Source organism: Aulostomus chinensis, chromosome 18 (genome assembly GCF_037954235.1).
Source record: "Aulostomus chinensis isolate RoL2024-O1b breed Wild chromosome 18, RoL_Achi_v1.0, whole genome shotgun sequence".
Taxonomy (NCBI): domain Eukaryota; kingdom Metazoa; phylum Chordata; class Actinopteri; order Syngnathiformes; family Aulostomidae; genus Aulostomus; species Aulostomus chinensis.
Window position 1 is genome coordinate 7,383,111 of NC_141337.1, and position 20,812 is coordinate 7,403,922.

The 20,812-nt window shown below is 42.0% G+C and overlaps 1 protein-coding gene and 1 long non-coding RNA gene across 2 annotated transcripts; one reads left to right on the plus strand and one right to left on the minus strand.

Moving 5' to 3' along the window:
* Positions 1–596: 596 nt before the first annotated feature.
* cntnap1 (contactin associated protein 1) lies at positions 597–20,694 on the plus strand. The gene is made up of 24 exons (XM_086186260.1): positions 597–1,443; positions 5,604–5,705; positions 6,164–6,357; positions 6,640–6,793; positions 7,102–7,305; positions 7,521–7,705; positions 7,794–7,943; positions 8,022–8,283; positions 8,415–8,564; positions 8,647–8,821; positions 9,193–9,299; positions 9,421–9,543; positions 10,451–10,654; positions 10,744–10,900; positions 10,978–11,105; positions 11,194–11,367; positions 11,935–12,153; positions 12,231–12,470; positions 12,583–12,822; positions 12,954–13,081; positions 13,224–13,317; positions 13,432–13,662; positions 13,746–13,790; positions 17,098–20,694. The coding sequence occupies exons 1-24, from the start codon at positions 1,383–1,385 to the stop codon at positions 17,280–17,282; spliced, it is 3,912 nt and encodes a 1,303-aa protein (XP_086042386.1). The 5' UTR covers positions 597–1,382; the 3' UTR covers positions 17,283–20,694.
* LOC147244905 (uncharacterized) lies at positions 6,149–16,915 on the minus strand. Its single transcript, XR_015110239.1, has 3 exons — positions 16,679–16,915; positions 12,217–12,304; positions 6,149–7,312 (listed from the first exon to the last, which is right to left on the minus strand). It is a non-coding gene; the product is annotated as an uncharacterized LOC147244905 (long non-coding RNA).
* Positions 20,695–20,812: the final 118 nt, after the last annotated feature.

The following is a 20,812-nucleotide window of genomic DNA, read 5'->3' on the forward strand; positions in this document are numbered from 1 at the left end:
TATTGATTTTTCACTGTGGGTGGGATAAATGACATCAGCTAATACAAGTCTCTTGTCAGCTGAATGGATACCTTTGCAGCAGTGACGCCACATCTGCAGCCAGTTCTCCCTGCTGATTTGGTGTCCTACTTTACTCTGCCATGTCATTTTCTCCTGTTTTCCATTACCTTCTCTCCACACAGACATAATTCTATATACTCTTATGGTATTTCGGGGGGGGGGGGGGGGGTTGACCAGTGCAGGAGGCTTACAAACTGACAATCTGATTTGATTGAAAACACAGTAAATCCCCACACTAGCCAGGGCATTCAATCTCACATCATCACTGACACACTGACGTCCCATAAACCCACTTCTTAATCCCAAAGCCTTTTTATTTTGTGGTCAGTGTGCCACCCATTGCTATAAATCCCCTATGCCTAAGTCTAACCCTGCCCCCACATTCCCGTGTGTGTGTGTGTGTGTGTGTGTGTGTGTGTGTGTGTGTGTGTGTGTGTGTGTGTGTGTGTGTGTGCAGGGATGAGTCTGTATATTCAGGCACAGCTGGCATCATCATCATCCTGTAACCTGTTCTGTTCTGGGAACATTTGTGAGGCATGAAGTTAGTACCTGGACAAGGTCACGAACAGAACTGTGCAGCCTGCTCGTCAGCAGCAGTGCTCAGCCTCTATGGTGCTGCTGCTGATACAGGACATTAAAAGGACTTCCGCCCTATTTTTGGAATAAGTTAAGGTCTGCGTTCCTAGAGGGAGAGCCCCCTCACTTGCCCACTTGGTCAGCTGGCGTGGAATATGTGTGAAAGAAGGATATGATATGGCAGAAGAGAAGAGGAATAAATCTTTTGTTTTGGATACTTGAGTAGTTCCCTGATCTTTTGGAAAATGGAATGATCCTCTTCCTTTTATCAATTTGGCAAGATTTGCTTGGAGAACTGACTTCTATGTTTTGTTTTGTTTTAAATTGAATAATACAATCCATCTGCAGCAAACTGAAAACTTTCCCCCTTCAGTCTCTTCTGCATCTGATCCGGATCCCCGCAGAAGGGACGGGACACTTCCACCTGGCCTACACTAGTTGTGCTGATGAGGCTCACTTACAAAAATGTGAAGATTATTGACCAAGCTGCACTATTATACGAAGACCATGTAAATTAAACCATTTTAAGGATATAAAAGAAGAAGTGCGCGCTCTCGCAACGGCGCAAGATCAGCGCCAACAACCGATGCGCGTCCCCGCCCCGGTAGAGGCTGCCCGAGATCCCGGGAAGAGGAGTTGGAGCCGCGCGAGTTAAAGTTGGGCAAGAGGGGGGTGAGAGGATGCTGCAGAACAATCTACGATCTAATTAACATAGCCTATGCGGAGAAACGTGTCCTATGTGAAGGATGACTTGCAAAATACTGAGCATATGCCTCTTATTTTTGGGTGTTCAACATTGCTCATCACGTAAGTCTTGCGAGGCAGTATTTGTCCATCTTTTATCGGTTGTTGTTATTAAAATACCTCAAGATGTAGCTTATGTTCACGAGTAATCAGCATATTGTGTCGCATCTGATGTTTAAAAGTTGCCGGATAATGTTAAATGCAAAATACCACCAGCAGGCTCAATGCATCCCGATGATCTTGAAGGGCAACACTGCGATAAAAATAACCTTGAAACACAAACAATTAAATTGCACTGCTGGTCTTTGCTGTTTTGCTACAATTGTATTGTTTTGTGGGGTTGCGTCAAAAAAAAGTGCAGAAGAAAATAGCATCGGTCCCGCAGAAGCTGCGCACGGACAGGACTGTCTGCATTGCAGTGCTTTCCTACACACGCAAGTTTCTGCACCGTGTGGGTTAAACTCTTTGCACAGCGCGATGATCGAGAGACATGCGGTTCTTTACAAGATATAATTATGCTTCTTGTACATAGTATGTTGTTGAGGAGACCCCCCCACCACCCCTCCAAACAAACCACATTTTTAAACAGATATAGAGCAGATTCAACGCCCTGATCAGGATCAGCCCACTGCAGTACTTTTTTTTGGGGTGCATTTTCCCAATTACTATGTCCCCCTTTGGTTCAGCAAGACAGAAGCAGGGCTGTTTTCTGGGTGTGATGGGGGTGGGGTAACTGGGACGGATGTTGCTGTGAATCCATGAAAGAGTGAATGTGCTTTAGATAAGTTATGAGTCATGTCTTTGTCAAAAGAGGGGTTTGGCCCTGTACAGTTTCCTGTTGCACAACTCATTGGTTTCATCACCAGGAAGTGGGATCTGCTGTCATGTGACTTGGGGGTACTTTGACACCTGAACTTTGGATGTCAAAAATGAGGGAAGAATAGCGATGGTCACAGGTCAGTGTATCTGGCTATGTTTTGAGGAGCCAGTGTTACAGTATGTGGTGTGGGTGTAAATGAAAGGCTCTGAACATAAATATTATACACATATTGTATGTGATAATATTCCTTTGTAATTCTATGGAAGTTTAGAATAGCCATGCTTGGGATTCCTTTTTTTTAACTGACAATACCGCAAGAGATCTACTTTTTGTTTTCTTATGTTAAAAAAATCCGTTATCATGAGAAAACGAACTTGAGTTAAATAATAATCAGCACAGACTTTCTAAATTGTTCTCCTCAGCCTCTGTAAGAGAACTTTTATGATCATTTCTTTACAGGACAACAATGAAACTGAATATTAGAAGTTCTGTAACTTTTTTTTTTTTAATAGTGGAGGGGGCTGTTTTGTTAACCGAGTTAACGGAGTGAATAAATAGCAAAAACTGCAGTTTCTTTGAAGCTATTTGTACATTAGCTGAGGAAACGCTAAGTTGAGGCCTGTGGGTTTGGCTCGTTGTGGGTGCTGTACTTCGTGTGCATGTGCACACTGGAGCTGAGCCAAATTAAAATGGATCCTCAGATCCCAGTTCAAGTCAGGGTTGGCTGAGACGAACATAAAGAGGTGTGTGTGCTTGAGTTAGGGGTGTGTGATATGAATGCATGAACCTCTAGTTTTTCTTTAGTGTGTCTTGTCGTGGTTAGCAGCCCAAATTGCAAGAGGAGGATGTTAAAAAAACGAGGGAGGAGATGCGCAGTGTGGAAACTTTGCATTTCTGTTCTTTGAGGGTGAGTGATGCAGCTATATGAACCTGATGTGTTTTTATCCTTGACTGGAGGCACCACCCGCTCAACTTATGAATAATTTAGCCCTGCAGCCTCAATGGAACATGCTATATTTTACTATGACTTTATTTCACTATTTTTTCCTGCCATTCAGTTTCACATGTACAGAGCATGAACCCACGTCATTCATGCATCGTCAGCTCCTGAGAGCTGGACGAGGTGCTTCTCTGCATACTGTATACGTCCAGCAGGATATGTGTCCGCCCAGACGGGCCAGCCTATACTTACAGCAGACTGATGAATCAGCAGGAGTGGTGCTAGAGCTCTGCACAGCCACACTGTTCTCCACAGCCCTTTAATGATAAATAGAGAGAGTGTGTGGTGCAGAGATGTGAGTGAGGGAGGGGGTGGATGCAGGATGACAAAGATTGGGGTGAAAACGTGGTGAGTGGATGCTCAACACGGGCCTCAGGTACACTTTAGCTACTGCAACCTGACAACGCCCTCTTGGGCAGGAGAGGAGAGGCACACAGAGAGAGAGAGAGAGAGGGAGAGAGAGGGAGAGAGAGAGAGAGAAGAACACAGAAATAGAACGGGAGGGAGTTTAATGGGCTGCAGTGAGAGCAGGAAAATTTGGAGTTCAAGAGAGAGGAGGTAGGATGAAGGAAAAGATGCAAGACAGTGAAGGGGAGGGGATGGGGGTGTGGAGTGCGTGACTGGTGCTGAGTGGCCTCGGTTAACCTGCTGTACACCAGGGTGAAGCTGCTGTCTGCATTTTTAAATTCAAAATCCTCCCCTTTTACCACACGCTCAGGAATTAGAACAAATCATTACATCTTAAGACATTAAGTTTGCTCTTGTGCAGCATCAAGCCTCTAAATATTTTTGTGAGAATGTGCAGTGGTGATGCAGCAGAGCTTTGCTATCGATCACCCACAGCATTGTAGGATGAAGACGGTGAGAAAGCCTCTCAGCAGGGTGCAGGGAGGCAGGAAGAGCAGAAAGTCAAGGTCGCTTTTTCATTGCTCAGCACATCTGCTCTGAACACCGTGTCCTCGCATGAAAGGTGGCAGCTCATCATAGTGACGCGTTCCTTCCACAAGAGGCAGGATATGGCTAATTCATGACTATTTTGGCAGTTGCCCTTACCATTTGAATAGTTGAAGGCTTTTCATAAAAACTATACCTCCTCATTCCGTCACTGTAAGGATGTGTTATGATTCCACAGTCTGCTGCATTTTGTCTTCATCTGCAGGCTGCATACTAATTCTGCCAACATCTTTTGTTATACCCACTGTTTACTACCTTTCTCCTGTGCACCATGACCTCTGGCATTGTAAGGACAGGGGGATACAATGTCACTACCATCCAAAATGTAAAGACTAGTTACAGTAATGACTGTAGATGCTGAATTGATGATTTCTTTTGTAACGCTGTCTGATTAAAACATTAAGGGTGTTTTATATCTATCTACATTTATATTAAAGTACAACCCAAGGTCTATATTCTTGCCTCTATCCATATTAAATCTCAAGAGATTATTCAAGAACACATTTTGGCTCTTAAGATGAGACAATACTTTTCTTGCCATTTGAGGTGAGGGCATTGTACATTTATCCTCAGCAGTGACACCAGCAAGATTAGGTAGAGTTATGGTCAGTTTTAATAGCCAGCAGCTGGGGATTGAGCCTGAGCAGATGGGTGACAGTCCCGTCCTTCGCATATAGCCACCATGGCACAGACATAAGCCTTCCGTATACCTCTCACATGAAATGATGTGCATGGGTATTTTTGTCATGATACTGTTTGGATACTCTAGCCTATAGTATTTTATCGTATCGCAACATAACGCACTGTATCATGTGCCGTGTCGTACCATATCGTATCGTTTCATATCGCATTGTATCGTGTCGTGTCATGTCATCATGTCCTGTTGTGTCGTATCGTTGTGTCACATCGCATTGTATCATATCGTGCGGTGTCGTATTCTATCATTTCATCATCAGTTGTATCGTGTCGCGTCGTGTTGCGTCGCGTCGCGTCGTTTCGTGTCGCATCGCCCCGTATCATGTCGTATCTTGTGTTGTATCGTATCGTGTCCTTTCATGTGTCGCATCGCTTTGTGCCGTGTTGTGTCCGTATCATGTCGTGTGGTGTGGTGTCATATACTGCAGCTATTGAAAGGACGATGCACACTGAGTAAAAATGTTTTATGAATGTTGCTCCTATTGAGAGATGGCACATTACTGAGGAATATACATTTTAGTTATTTATGCCTGTATACTGTACTTTTATAGGCAGAGAGAGGATTTATTCTGTTTTAATATGACTTCATTTTCTTTCTTCTAGCCATTGGTGATGTGTGTACATCTAATTAAAACCCAAGTGGTCTCTTCTTTGCTGTGCAGAAGTGTTTTGTATTGAAAACAATGTAGAAATGCTACATTCTGAGAAGTTCTTTTTTAATAATGGTGACTCTTTTCTTTATTGCTGCTGCAGGAGAATGTGTTGATCCGTTGGTCTCTGGGCTCTATGCCTCCTCCTTCCTGGCCTCTTCCAGATATAACTTCCTATACTCTGCTAATTTCGCCAAATTGTATGGTAAGGTTTTAATCTTTTTTGCTAGCGTTTATACATGATTTTAGACCCTTCCCCTCATGGGCCTTTCTCACAAAAAGTGTCATAAATGATCACAGCAGGAAAAGCACAGGTGCAGCTTACAAGATAAATGATGGCTCACTTCCATTTAGGTGGAATAAGTACAATACCAAGGCCTTTGCTCTGGCCTGCCTAATGGATGCATGATGTTATTAGTTACACGTCTTTTAGAGGTCAAAATGGCCACTCTCGCAATGGCAACATTAAACTCACTTGTCTGTCCTTCTCAGAGACCCGAGGTTAAAAATCAGACCACATAGTCTTGCCATTTAATGAACAATTTTAGAACTGAATTAAGTTGAGGAGTCTGCTGTTTATTACTGTTTTTACAGTCCAAGATGAATTATTATGGTCATTATAATTCTTGACAAACCCTATCAAACACTCTTTCTCCCTCCTAGGCAGCAGTGGCTGGTCCCCTTCCCCTCGGGACAGGCAGCCATGGTTGCAGGTAGACCTGGGTAGGAAGTACAGACTGGTGGCCATTGCCACCCAGGGGACCTTCAACTCCTATGACTGGGTCAGCAAGTACACCCTCCTCTACGGAGACAGACCGGACTCCTGGACGCCGTACATCATGAGAGGAGGCAATTCTGTATGTGCCGTTGACGGAGAGTGGTTGATGTTGGGGTGGGATGAGGGCCATAATAGGGATGAGGACATGATTAACTAGCCTAACGTAATCTTTACAGACAATTCTGCAGTTCTGTTATGCTCATTGTCACTGGCACAGAAACAAAGAGCATATTATCTCCCTCAACACTGACAAAGCTAATCTCATCATCGGTTCATCTCCAGTCTCTTAATAAGGTGTTAACGCTGTTGCTTTGACTCAATTATTCTCTCCCCCCTCTTTCTCTGCCTCATCTGCCTGTAGACAATGCCGGGAAACTGGAATTATTATCAGGTGAAGAGGAATGTCTTCCATTACGCCTTTACTGCTAAACACATTCGCCTGCTGCCTCTGGCGTGGAACACAGAGAACGGAGGGAAGATTGGAGTGAGGCTGGAGCTGTTTGGCTGCACTTATGGTAAAAAAGATGGGCGATATGCTTCTCATTTGCATCTGTGGTCACTATTTAATTCCTGTGCATTATCAAACCAGATAATATGCCAAAACATTTAGGCGCATGCTCAGTATCACTTGATCTGTTTCCTACATTAAATATTTTTATATGCCCACACATCCTACAATAGTTCCAGTAAATGAGGTATTGTAGCACTTAGTTTGATAATTCTTGAAAGCTCAATAAAGCCACACAAGATTTAAAACTTCTCATCAAACAACCCAAATTTGTAAATCCTGAATCCAGTTTGACAATTTGCCTCCACTTTCCAGATTCCTATGTGCTACAGTACAACGGGGACGACTCAGTGGTCTACACGTACCCAGACGAGAGGTCACGCACACTGAGCGACCACATTGCCATAAACTTCAAGACTCTGGAGCAGGATGGTCTTCTGCTACACAGTGAGGGGGTTCAGGGAGACCTCTTCACTCTTGAGCTGAAGAAAGGACGTCTTTACCTGCACATCAGCCTCGGTACAGCCTGTTGGAGAAACAGATAAAATCTACAGAGGGAAGGAGATGTTCATTCCTTAGCTTAAGACATTAAGCTGTTACTGTCTGGGGATTTCAATAGAGTTTATTAGATTAATAGCTGGAGCCCTTCCTTAATTACTTTTAATGTGTCAGCAGCTTAGCTCATTTTGTTAGCCGACGGCTTATTGGAGCACTTTCTTTCTCTGTGTTTTCAGGAAGTAGCATCGTACACACAGTTGATGGTCGAACTACTCTGTCTGCTGGCAGCCTTCTTGATAACCTCCACTGGCACTATGTCACCATCAAGCGTTATGGTCGACAGGTAAACTTCACAGTGGACAGTCAGACAGTGACCGCCATCTGTAAGGGGGAGTTTACCTACCTGGATCTGGATAAACAGGTATGTTAGCTTCTGTTAGCAGTACATAGCTTGAGTATTGATAAATGATAGGTTTAATGAAGCTGACTGTTTTAATTTGGTCTCTTAGATATATGTAGGAGGAGTGATAGAGCCAAACATGCCTCACCTACCTACCACACCAAATTTCCGGGGTTGCCTGGAGAACGTCTTTATTAACGGCGTCAATGTTATCAAAAAGGCTCAGAGAGAGGAATCTGATATCCGCATACCAAGAAAGGTGAGGCCTGTCCTCTCTTTTACAGCGCTTCAGTCAGTCAGAAAATCTGTTTTATGATTACAACTTTAATTATTTCAGAAAAAGATGCATTATGCCTGCCGGGACATTCTTCTCAAACCGATGACCTTTGCCGGGCCGAACAACTACCTGCAAGTGCCAGGCTTCTTCCGGAGGCCTCGCATGTTTGTCAAGTTTAAGTTCCGCTCCTGGGACTACACAGGGCTGCTAATGTTCACGCGCTTCGCCGATGACCTGGGTGCTCTAGAGCTTGGCCTGAGCGAGGGACAGATTAATGTCACTATTTTTCAGCCTGGCAAGAAAAAACTCCAGTTTGCTGCAGGTGGGTGGATTGTGTTTTATGATGTTGCAGTCAGATATGACAGGAAAGACTGAACTGAAAGGTTTTTGAACCTGCTGCACCTCTCTAATGATAATAGAATAACCACTTTGTGGATTTTCTCCAACCTGTAGGGTACAGGCTCAATGATGGTTACTGGCATACGGTCGACTTGGCAGCCAGAGATAATCTGCTCACCCTCACAATTGATGAAGAGGAAGGTTCCCCGCTGAAGATCACCAACCCCTTCACCATACGGACAGGGGACCGCTACTTTTTTGGAGGTGAGCTAGTGCCTTCAATTAATGACATCCACCAGTGTCAATTTACAAATCTGTACTCCTCAATTTATGAATTTGCTTTCAGGTTGTCCAAAAACCAATAACACGATACGGAAGTGTGAGACCAAGCTGAACCGCTTCCATGGGTGCATGCAGCATATATTTATAGACAATGAACAGCTCGATATCGACATTATTCTGCAGCGACAGTGGGGGCGCTACGCCGAACTACTGCTAGGAACGTGTGGCATCACTGACAGGTGGGAATCATCAAGTATTAGTATCCACAATAGATGAACGAGGAACAGCAGAAAACACAGCAAAATCCTCTTACATCTAATCTTAGTCAAATGAAGGATTTAACATTATTAATTGTGTAGCCTAGTTCTCTCGTATTGCATTGCTACAGTTCCTTCTGGACGAAGATTATTTTCAGTTTTGGACTTGTAATTCATTATGATGATCATGGACTCGCTCTTTCATTTAATTGTCTGTCAGAGATCAAATTCATCAGACAAGACTCTCAAACAAAATATCAAGAGAAAAGAGAGAGCGTGCAAGTGGAAACAAAAAATAGAACATTTACGTAAGCATCTTATTTTTGTAACTTCACGAGGTGTTCTGTTTATAGATGCACTCCCAATCCATGTGAGCATGAAGGCAGATGCATCCAGTCCTGGGATGACTTTATCTGTCTGTGTGAAAACACAGGCTATAAAGGAGAAGTGTGTCACATGTGTAAGTACTAGCAAGCATTTTTAAGGAGTTTAGCAATTTTTTTTTTTATTTTAAAAATTACAGTTAAGTACAGTGGAACTGGCGATCACTCTTGACTAACACCAAATCTATTATCTCTCAGCGGTGTATAAAGAGTCATGTGAGGCCTACAGACTCAGTGGCAAGTACTGGTCTGGAAACTATACCATCGATCCTGATCTCAGCGGACCGCTGAAACCGTTTGAAGTGTACTGCAAAATGAAGTGTAAGTAATCACTGTCTTTGCCAAACGGCAGCAGCAGCATCGTGCGCATGCTGCATGATCTCTCTCAGTTGGACTCTTCCAGGCTCAGGCCTCAACTAAAGCTGTAAGCAGAGCTGAGAGGACCCTCGCACGCCCACAAACATCAGAGTGTTTGGCTGTTCTGCAGAGTGAGAGGGAACCTGATGATATCTGGATGTTGCAAAGGGGGTGAAGGCCAATGTGTGCACAGTGGTGCTAATAATCACTTATTACAACCCCTAAGGTGGTGCAAGAGAAGACAACACAGTGTAATTCACTCTGACCTTGGACAATATCTGACCATGTGAAGTCCAGTTGCAACAGTTTGTTTTTTTTCCTATGGTGACATGTCAAAATTGGCTGCCTCGCCACAGAACCATTGTGTTACATAAACTCTCAAGACTTCACAGTAACCCATCACCAAGTTCTTAAAGTGACTGTGATTAAATTTAAGATGGATCTGGTCGACCCACTAGGTACATCCAGGTGTCAGGTGATGCAATGACTAATCTGCCCCAGTATTTAATGGTTTCATCCTTGGCTCATACTACATCCCTCCAACAAAGTTTGATGAAATTTGTCATAGTTTTTGCACAAGCTGGCTCACAGACAATAAAAAAAGAAAGAAAAGAAATCATTTTCATTGAAGACCCTCATCTTCTTTGTGGCGGTAATAAAGTCACTTTGTACAGTGCAAACCTCCACGGTGGCCAGTTTATCACAGTATAAAACAAGAGACGTGTGTGAAAACAGAACCTCCTTGGCAGAAGTATCAAGATCTGCTGTTTCCCTCCAGTTCCCTAGACTGTCTGCTGACAGCCTAATCACATCTTAATCACTTTCTCCATCATCTCTCACTGTGATCTAAATCTGTCACACCTCTTCACAGCATATAAAGCTTGGACGGTGATCATGCATGACCGTGCAGATGGCACTAAGGTGACTGGGAGTTCAATAGACCGCCCGTACATAGGAAATGTCAACTACTGGAATGCTTCCTGGGATGAAGTCAGTGCCCTTGCAAACACCTCCGTGTACTGCGAGCAGTGGATCGACTACTCCTGCTACAAGTCCCGTATCCTCAACACCCCCAGTAAGTGCCGACCTATTAATTCAGCATGCAAAAGGTAAACAAGAAAGTGGGGGTGGATGACACACTCACCCAACACAAAATATGTTTAGATGGACGACCTTTTGCTTACTGGATCGGCCGGAACAATCAGAGCCATTATTACTGGGGTGGAACATTCAGAGAGGTCCAAATGTGTGGATGTGCAATCAACCAAACCTGCACTGACCCCAGGTTCAAATGCAACTGTGACGCCGACTATAGACAATGGTAGGAGGAGGACTAACGGAGTAAGTTTGTGTCTGACTCCGATGTAACGTCTTAACATACTCAACGCTGCTTTTTAGGTTTTCAGACAAGGGTTACTTGGACTTCAGAGATCATCTGCCAGTGAGGAGTTTGGTGATCGGGGACACTAACAGGACTGGCTCGGAAGCACAATTCACCGTTGGACCCCTTCGCTGCCATGGCGACCGTGAGCTTAGCTGTTAAGGGTCGCATTGTTAAATGAACTGACAGTTGACAATAATGAATTCCTAATAACGTGTTAATGTTTCCCCCAGGAAACATCTGGAATACCATCGCCTTCGTGAAGCCCACCTACATAACCTTCCCCGTCTTCAAGCCTGGCACAAGCGCCGACATCTCTTTCCACTTCAAAACCTATCGTGATCACGGCATCTTCTTGGAGAGCTCTGACGATCACCGTCGAAACTTCATGCGGCTTGAGCTCAATAGTGAGTTGACCTGTTAGCAAGATGCTAATGTCCTTATATGAAGACAATGGTTCAATTGGCACTCAATCCTGAGTTGAAGACCTCACAGTACGGCTCCCATCGGCATTGATGCAAAACTCAAAATTCGGATGGACGGAGTAATCTGTGGCCCACTTCTGGCTGCTCTGATCTCATCAACAACCTCACAGAAGAAGCGGCGGTGACAAGTGTTTGTTGCCTCTGCTGGTAACCTCTGTGACCTTTTATCATCTTCATGAATCATTCTGTCTGCTTTGAGTCGGACAAAAACACTGGACCAAAGATGTATAGCCACCAAAACACCGTCACTGCCCTCAATGTCAATGCTGCTTTCTCAAGACTGTTTTCTAAGTAATGTCAAACTCGATGCACAACACAGGGAGGAAACTCATCTGTTTGAAATGTGAAAGGGATCAGTTCCCTTTGTTTTAGCTTGTTGACCCTGGTTTAAAAAAAGAACTGCAAAAGTAGGTTAGTTTTTGCAGTGAAAAATTACCTGTTTTAGAACCGAGTCTTTTGTCATTTCTCCCGTCTTCTTTCTTCTCCCAGCTACCAATAATCTTCTATTTATCTTCGACGTTGGTGATGGCATCCTTAACGTGACCCTCAAGTCCCCTGTGCCGCTCAATGACAATGAATGGCACTTTGTCCAGGTTGAACTCAATGTGAAACTGGCCCGGGTCAAGGTTGATTATCAGCCTTGGACTGTTAGACGCTTCCCTGGCCAGACTTACGTCAACATGAGGTTTACACAGCCACTCCTTGTAGGTAGGTTGTCTAACTTATATACAAGCACGTAAATAGCATGTGTGCCCTCTTTAAAAGACTTACTTTTTTTGCATCAGGTTCAGGCAACCGCACCGAAAAACCGTTTTTGGGGTGTCTTCGAGGGTTACGGATGAACGGTGTTCCACTGGATCTAGAGGGGAAAGTAAATGAAGAACAGGGAATCAGACGGAACTGTACTGGACAGTGTCTCAATGCCACCATACCATGTCGAAATAGTGGCCAGTGTATTGAGGGCTATGCTTCCTACACCTGTGACTGCAATAACACAGCTTTCGACGGTTTCTACTGCCATAAAGGTGAGTTCACACATCCAGATCTGGACAAAAAAAATCTGAGCTTACTAACTAACATAATGAATGAGTTAGGACAGATAAGACTGATGTAGTTTTCACCGTGCTTTTTTCCAAGACATCGGAGCCCACTTTGAGATTGGTTCATGGCTGAGGTACAACATACGAAAGAAACCGATATCAGACGAAGCGGCGTGGGCCAACTGGATCGACCCGCATTATGACAACTTCAGCCTGGGCTACAACGACACGTCAGATGACATAGAGTTCAGTTTCAGTACTGTACACAAGCCAGCTGTGTTGCTCTTCATCAGCTCGTTTGTCCAAGACTACATTGCTGTCATCCTCAGGAATGATGGTAAAAGATGCTCAGAAACTGGTTTTTGAGAACTTTTTAAGCATTTGATTGATTAGAACCTGACGCTAATCAACCAGACCGGTGCAGTGCAGGTACATGTGATCGATGTTCTTGTTTGTCTCCCCACACAGGTAGTGTAGACCTGAGGTATAAACTGGGACTCATAACTCACAAGTACCAGCTGACTCAAAGAAACCTGGCTGATGGATTCCCACATTACATCAACATAACTAGACACAACAGGACCATCAAAACCCAGGTCCATGCTCCCATTGCCATTACACCCTGATGCTAATGTGATTGTAACGACTTTGGTTTATGCTATTTAAGTCATTTCTTTCAGACACGGCAATTCCCTTCCAGTGTTGATGATGTATCTTAACTTCTCTTTGTACCCACAGGTGGATTACATGGAGCCAATAGTAGAGAAGATAACTTTAGTGGAAGATGCCAGGTTTGACTCACCTAAGTCCATGTTTTTGGGCAGAGTGATGGGTAAATTTACCACTTGCTGATAAGAATATGTGATATACTAATCTTCCAATCATGTATTATTTTATGAATGTAAGAAAGATTTTGATGTTCTCCTGTTTGTGTGTGTTCTTACAGAGGTTGGAGACATTGAATATGAGATCCAGCGCCATAATGCTCCAGGCTTCATTGGCTGTATCTCTGGAGTGAGATACAATGTCTATGCCCCTCTAAAAGCCTTATTCCGTCCGAATGAAACCGACCCTCCGGTAACAACACAAGGTTACGTCTCCGAGTCGAACTGTGGTGCCTTCCCTCCTATCCTGGGTTATGTACCATGGGAAGCAGACCCCTGGTTTACAAGCATAGGTGACTTTATATCACAAAGCATGAATAAAACATTAGGATATAAATTCTGTTCATTCTCTAATGTTTGTACCTCTCGGTTTCAGACTACATATACCTCCATGATGACCTGGGCCTGTTTTGGATTATAGGTAATATTTTTCCCTCTTCTTCACTCTAGGAAGTACTACTACTAGTCCTTTTTGTACCCCTAAAAAAAGTACTGCAACCCATTGTGCACCTTAAGGCACAAGGACGTACTTTATTTTCTGAAAGTGTTTAATACTCTAATCAGATGTTGCTGTAAAATATATATATATATATATATATATATATATATATATATATATATATATATATATATGCATTCAAAAAGCTGTGTGACACTTTGGAGTTTATTCACTTTGTTCCCTCCCTCATTTCTCTTTAACTCATCATCCTGTCCTAGATCACACAAATCAACCTTTTTTTATTTACTTTTTCTTAAAATCCTTTAATCCTGAAATACAGCAGGTTTGCCAGAGTCCTTCGTGGGATTTTCAAAGTTTATTCAAGCCTTCAACTGCAGGATTAAGTATCCACGACTTGTAGAACAAAAAACTTACTTTGAACAGGATTTCTACAGTATTTTTTGAAGCTGATACCAGATATCATCTTCATATTAATTTAGCTGATAACACATTATCCTTTCAATGAAGCGTGTTGTGTCAGTAAAACGGATTTTTCAGATTTTCCAAAAGTACATAGTAGAGATTCTATATTTGTACTGTATACAGTAAAATCCTTAAGTGGATCGTCAACCATGGGTTCAATACGCATATAGCATAGGGCTGAGCAATTTTATCGATATATATTATTCTATATATATTATTCTGCGATATATATCGATATTTTGTTTCCCCAGAGAGTATCGATACAAGTCAAATCCCCCGTGTTCCGCACTTTGCAGGAAGAGCAATTCGTTCTGCCGGCCACTAGTGTTGCTCTAGAGCATTCCTAGTTACCCAGACACCGGCGCCTTTCTTATCCGGTTAGAGCTGAGAGATTCAGGAGAATGGCAGTGAGCATAGTTCCCTCTAATTTCTCATGTGTTTGGACATACACACAAGCTCCCTGAGCACACTGAGGATCAATGTGCGCAACATCAGTTGTGCACGATGTGGCCCCACACCTGTTCAACACCTGGGAGCATAGCAAGGTACATGGCTTGTTAAAAGAATCAAATTACAGCAGCTATTAGTTTACTTTTAATATTTTCAGGGGTTTACAACTCAACCCCTGGGCCACCGTGAGATTAGTGTATCGCTACAGCCCTAATATAGCAGCATCCAAAGAAAGAACCATTTCAACATATTTTAAAGAGATTCATTAATGAACTTTATTAGAAAGTCTAAAATGGGGTCAAAGCTATTAAATCCAAAGCAGTTTGTCTCAATCTTCTTGTAGCGACACCTCGGATGAAAACTGTTGACCTGATTACATCATAGGCTCCGCCTACTGCGGCATTACAGTTTCAGCTGTAAAACAATGCATAGATTATCTTACAGATCACAAAGCTCAAAGAATTAATTGTTTTACTGTTAGAATTAGATCCATTTAGTCTGGCAACATTTGGAAAATCTAAAAAAGCAGCATAATTCAATCCAACCATTTTGTGCAAGTCTCTGTAGTCTGCATCCTCCTAGCAGAGCCACAATGTCCCTGCAGAGTCAAATTCCATATACCATGAAATGCAGAGGGATTCATCTGGCTGTGATGAGGTTATGAGCATTATGGGATGTTCATAAAGATGAAAATGCGGTGCACTACAGCTTTTAACATTTTTTAATCTAATTACAGACAACTTTCAATGCTGCCAGCTTAGTAAATTAGTCATCGATGTTTCATTCATTCTCACATCATTAATCCATTTTATATAATGCAGCTGAGTCATCTGATCGCAAAATGACATTAATGAGCAGATTTACCACCAATATAGCAATTAGTTCTGCTAAAAGAGTGAATGAAGCTGAAAATATGGGCGTTCTCTCCATTTTCTCTTCATATCTTTGAATATCTGGGAAGAATTTTAAAGCATTTCATCTGTTTAATTCCTATGTTAACATTTCACCTTATTAGTGGATGAGCTGCCCGCAGCGCCGTATTACAGATGAAGTGGAAAAATTAGAGCAGGTCCCCCTGATGAGCAGGAGAGGCTGCAGTCTCAGTCAGGATTAAACTGCCACACATTGACTCCCAGCTCCAGCCTCGTCTGAGACCTTCACCGGATCAGCTATATTTAGTCCACATGGGCCTAGCTTACTGTTCATCATTGATAGACGCTCCAGCTTAATACATCATTCAGATTCAAGAGGTATTATGCTAATGCTGGACATCAGCTTGTCATTAAAGATTAGTGTGCCATTCAGCCATCTAAACAATTGTCCATCCTAGTTATCAGACATCCTCCCTACCTGATATTGTGCCCAGGATGCAACTGGGACACTATACATCTTGTTTATATGTAGCTGATAATAGAGAGGAGTCAGATATGCTCTAAACAAATGTCTCTCTTTGCTGCAGCACTCGAATTAATGTATAATAAATAACACTGATCCATTTGGATTTTGCTGCATATTTAAGCTGCTTCAGTTAGTGGTGCAGGAATCCCCACTAAATAAGTCAGCATTCTCGGGTTCCCCCATATAAAAGATAAGTAGAAAAATATATATTCTTTTAGTTCCTGAAATAAGGTCTGTAGATCACAACTTAAGACAATTAAAAAAATTAATACACAGCCCAAAATATGTCAGCAGATACTACAGTCGTTATTTTTTAACCTTTATATGTGTCTTCAAATCTGTCTGCATAAATGGCAACAGCAACAGGCCAAAAACAGAGGCATGGAGTGAAATTAAAGTCATGCGTTTAAGGTGTACTTTGCGTATGGCATAATGGGAGCTTTGTATTTCCAACAATTGCATTTACACTTCAAAAATCAAAAGTTGTGTTCATTTGTGAAGTTCATCTTGCAGAATGAAAGTCATAGCAGTTTGCTTACCCAAGAGATTATTTTCTGCAATAATCCTACACCCAGTGGAAATATCCCAGTGGTTTTTGAGCGAGGGAACTGAAGGCCATGCTAACTACTGGGTTAGCCTATAGCATCCCTGCAGTATGACAGCAACACAAACTCTCACCAAGACACAGGTGAGGAAAATCTAGGACTAATCAACAAACAGGTGATCACACGAATATGGAGGGACAGGAAGTGAAGTAAACAAAGACCCAAGAGGGAAGTGACTTCAAAATAAAACAAGAAAACAAGGAAGGGATTGATTTAGGCCCACATTTTAAAAATTTGATCCAAAACCGATTCTATGATCATATCCCAAACTTAAAATCAATAATCCATTCTGTGTCTACTGATCTTTAATCCTTGCACCTCCCACTTCTGACTGTTCTCTTTCTTTCCTTCAGTCATTGCCCTCCTGGCATTGCTGCTGCTCTTCGCAGGCTTGTACAGCATCTATGTTTATGCGTACCAGCAGAAGGGCAGCTACCATACAAATGAACCCAAGAACCTGGAGTCGCCCAGCAGTGCCAGGCCGCTGACCGAAACCCTGAGGAGAGAAAAAAAGAACCTACCAGAAATTGACGAATAGTTCCGAATGTCACAGGACCCGTGGGACAGTGGGCAGACTGTGGGTCAGGGAGTGGGAAATCACACTAACAACAACCACAGATACCTATATTAGTTTTCTAATTCTTTCAGTTTGTTGTCCTTCTTTTTTTTAACATTTTGGTTTACCCCCCCCCCCCCCCCCCGGGTTATGTGGGATTGGATGCCTGGTGCTCTACATAGTATGTATTTTGGTAAGTTCTAATTTAGCTGTGTTCAAAGTTCAAATCAAGCTCCATGTTATGTGAGTAGCCAACAAGTCTCACACTGTGTTGCAGGGTGAAATACTGAAGTGCCTCATCTGAGCAAGCTTGATCTGAAGTGACCATAACAGCTTATTCAGATAGGGATTAGTGTGACAGAGGAGGGACAGCTGGAACATCGATTTAAAGTATATTTTATCGATTTCTTTCCTGAGCCTGTTTTTTTTAGACCAGTCAACGCTGATGACCTCTAATACATATAGATTATTACCATCTAAAATATATACCTTTGGAAGACAATCTCTCATAGCTCATAAAGGTTTGAACACACTCCGGTGCAATGAAAATCAAAGAAACACCAACTGATATTCCTGAGTAAAAAAAACAACCGACCGACGAGGGAACATACAGTCGAGCATGGAGCTTCGAGATGAAACATATACAGATTGTGTGAGGTATATACAGTATGCTTATATATGTTGTATTGCAGTCTACAACAGTGCTTTACCTATACAGAAAAGCACATGTAAGAGGCTCGGAATAGTGTCAGTAGATTACAGCTTTGCCAATTACAGAATGCTCAGATTGCGAACACATTACGGGGCTTCAGATGGGAGAATGTGATGATGATGATGACGATTGTGAAGATGCTGTAGGTGTGGGAGTTGGCGTTGTGAGGGATGACTGTTGCTGCAGAGTCAAAACAAACGTTGAGGTGATGAAACTTGTCACAGACAGGGTGACCTTAAGATTCAATTTCCATCCGTCTTGCTTCTTTTCCTTCTACTGTGTTATGGTGGAGCTGCCAATGGGTTGGTGCTTCTGCATTCTATTGCACAGCTTTTCAACATTTATTAACTAGACTACGGATGTTCATTACTGATGTCTGCTAGTCAAAGCTCAAACTCAAGATAGCTGTAATTATAATATCACTAGTCGTACCTTACATAGTAGATTTTGACTAGTAAGACTCAGTCTACTTTAGCTACTCATTGCAGATGTGCGCATTTCAGTTGCATACATCTGCAATAAGAAATATTGTTATTCATCATTCCACATCAAAACATCTACATTCTGACTTGTTACACCTTGATTGTTGATGTCTGCAACAAAATGTACGAAAACAATCCAAAAAAAAAAGGATCAAACTTGAATTGGAATAATCACAAGTCAAAATTAAATTGTTGATATCTGATACTTGACTTACAAGTAATTATGATAATAAAAAAATATTTTTCACACAGAACTATCTGGAACTATCACTCTGACTATTCACAGTGTAATTACAACTACTCAAACAAACAATACCTTAAGCTCAAACAGCTTGTCATCGTACTTTTTTTTACAGCAGGACTTTACATTTCTTCCATCTATGATTACAAACATCTTTTGTGCTCTTTATGACCATGTGGAGAAGCATACAAACACATACGCACACACACAAATACATATGTACAGAGGACCACACCAGTGCAAACTCACATCGCTGGAATATTTTTGCATACGCTGTAGGACAGTGGCTGACCACGTTGTCATCACTGCTGCTGCTGCTTGTCTAGCCGCTTTTCCGTGGAAGGTTGAAAATTCCGCCTGTAGTCCAATGAAACATTCTTCTCTGACAAGATGACACTTCATTTGATTTGTGGTGCAACCAGAGCTTAGGGAGCCCATCATTCACCGCAGCTCTTCTTAATACTAAAACACTGTTGTCTTTGTGGGGAAAAAAAAAAGGGGAAAAAATGAAAGAAAAGAATTTACTACATATTTGCTGTGCGTAGAGCATGAGCACACTTTGCAGAAACATGCAATAATAAAAGCTTCTTGCAGCCACCCGTTTAATTTGCAGATGCACAATAGCAATTAGGATGTAATGAGTGTATATGTGACTATATGAGTAATGTGTAATACGACTTTTATTCCTATGGTTTGTACCACTTTGTTAAATTTAGAGCTTTGAATGTACTCCTTCGACTGTGTAATGTATGAGCAGACACTGCAGTGAAGACCTGCTTGTGTTTTTCCATCGTAGGCTGCTTATCACTGAGAATAGAATAAATCATAGCTTTTTCTTTTGGAATGCTCAGGATAAAGAAAGTACAGTACTTGTTGTCTGTAGCACTAATAGGCCTCCGAAGCTTTGTTGGTTTCTTCCGTTACAGATGGGCAGGACTGTACCATATTGTACAGTGAAAGGATGTACAGTAGATGTTAAAACAAATGCAATTACTGTACAGCCAAAGGCCATAACTTGCTAATAACAATGTATGAAAATGTACAGATTCGGCTATATTTTTAAGAATGTGCCGCAATAAGATGAGTGGGAATGAAAAGCGAGAACACAATGTTGAAATTGTTGGTTTGTGAATGGTTTTGGTGAAATGGACAATCACCACTCGAAGCTCATATTTTGACACACGTTCAACAAACCTGTTGCCTATTTGAAAAGAGTCGACTTATGTGACATATAAATGTGTACACTTCACTGTATTAACTGGTAAATGCACAAAATCACAGGCCATCACTTTGATTTCACTCACAAGTTCATGCGTGGTCCCTGAAGTGTGTGTTTGTGTGAATGAAAGGTTTGTGTATTCATAGTTTGACCACCATAAAAAAAAAAAAAAAGAAAAAACAACAACATTCCACTGGTGATAAAATCAACTGTGAGCACTGATGTCTGCAACTCACTAATTGTGGTGCACCAACAGTAGCATAGAAGTAGAGTAGCTTCTCCATTTTCTGGCATCAGGCATCTGAAAGAGACACAACGCTGAAGTGATGCTGGAGAGTCCATCCTGCATACTGACAGCTGAGGCAAGGATGTAGACAATGACTTAAATGTCCACTAGATGGAGTCGGCCTGCAGGGTGTTGTTTGTTAAGACAGGGTATCTGCTGATTTTACCAAATGTGAAATCTATTAAATGCTTGTTAGTCTTTCCTCAATTCTCGAGCAACATCTGGATTTGAATTAGCGTATTTGTCAGTAAAATTAAATGTCGCAAAGTCTTCTGTTCAGTGTCTTCATAAAATGGATATTAAGAAATTTTAATACCTATAAAACAGAGGTTCTCATACGTGTGTGTGTGTGTGTGTGTGTGTGTGTGTGTGTGTGTGTGTGTGTGTGTGTGTGTGTGTTCTGGACCCCACAGTTGAATGCAAGTTCACGGAACTGCAGAAACTGCAAGAAAATTACCATGAAATTGGTTCAAATTCACTTACATAAATAGATGAAATAAAATGAATACAAAATTCTAAGAAAAGTAGGAACAAAATATTTGTTAAAAATGACAAGATAACTTTATTTTTTT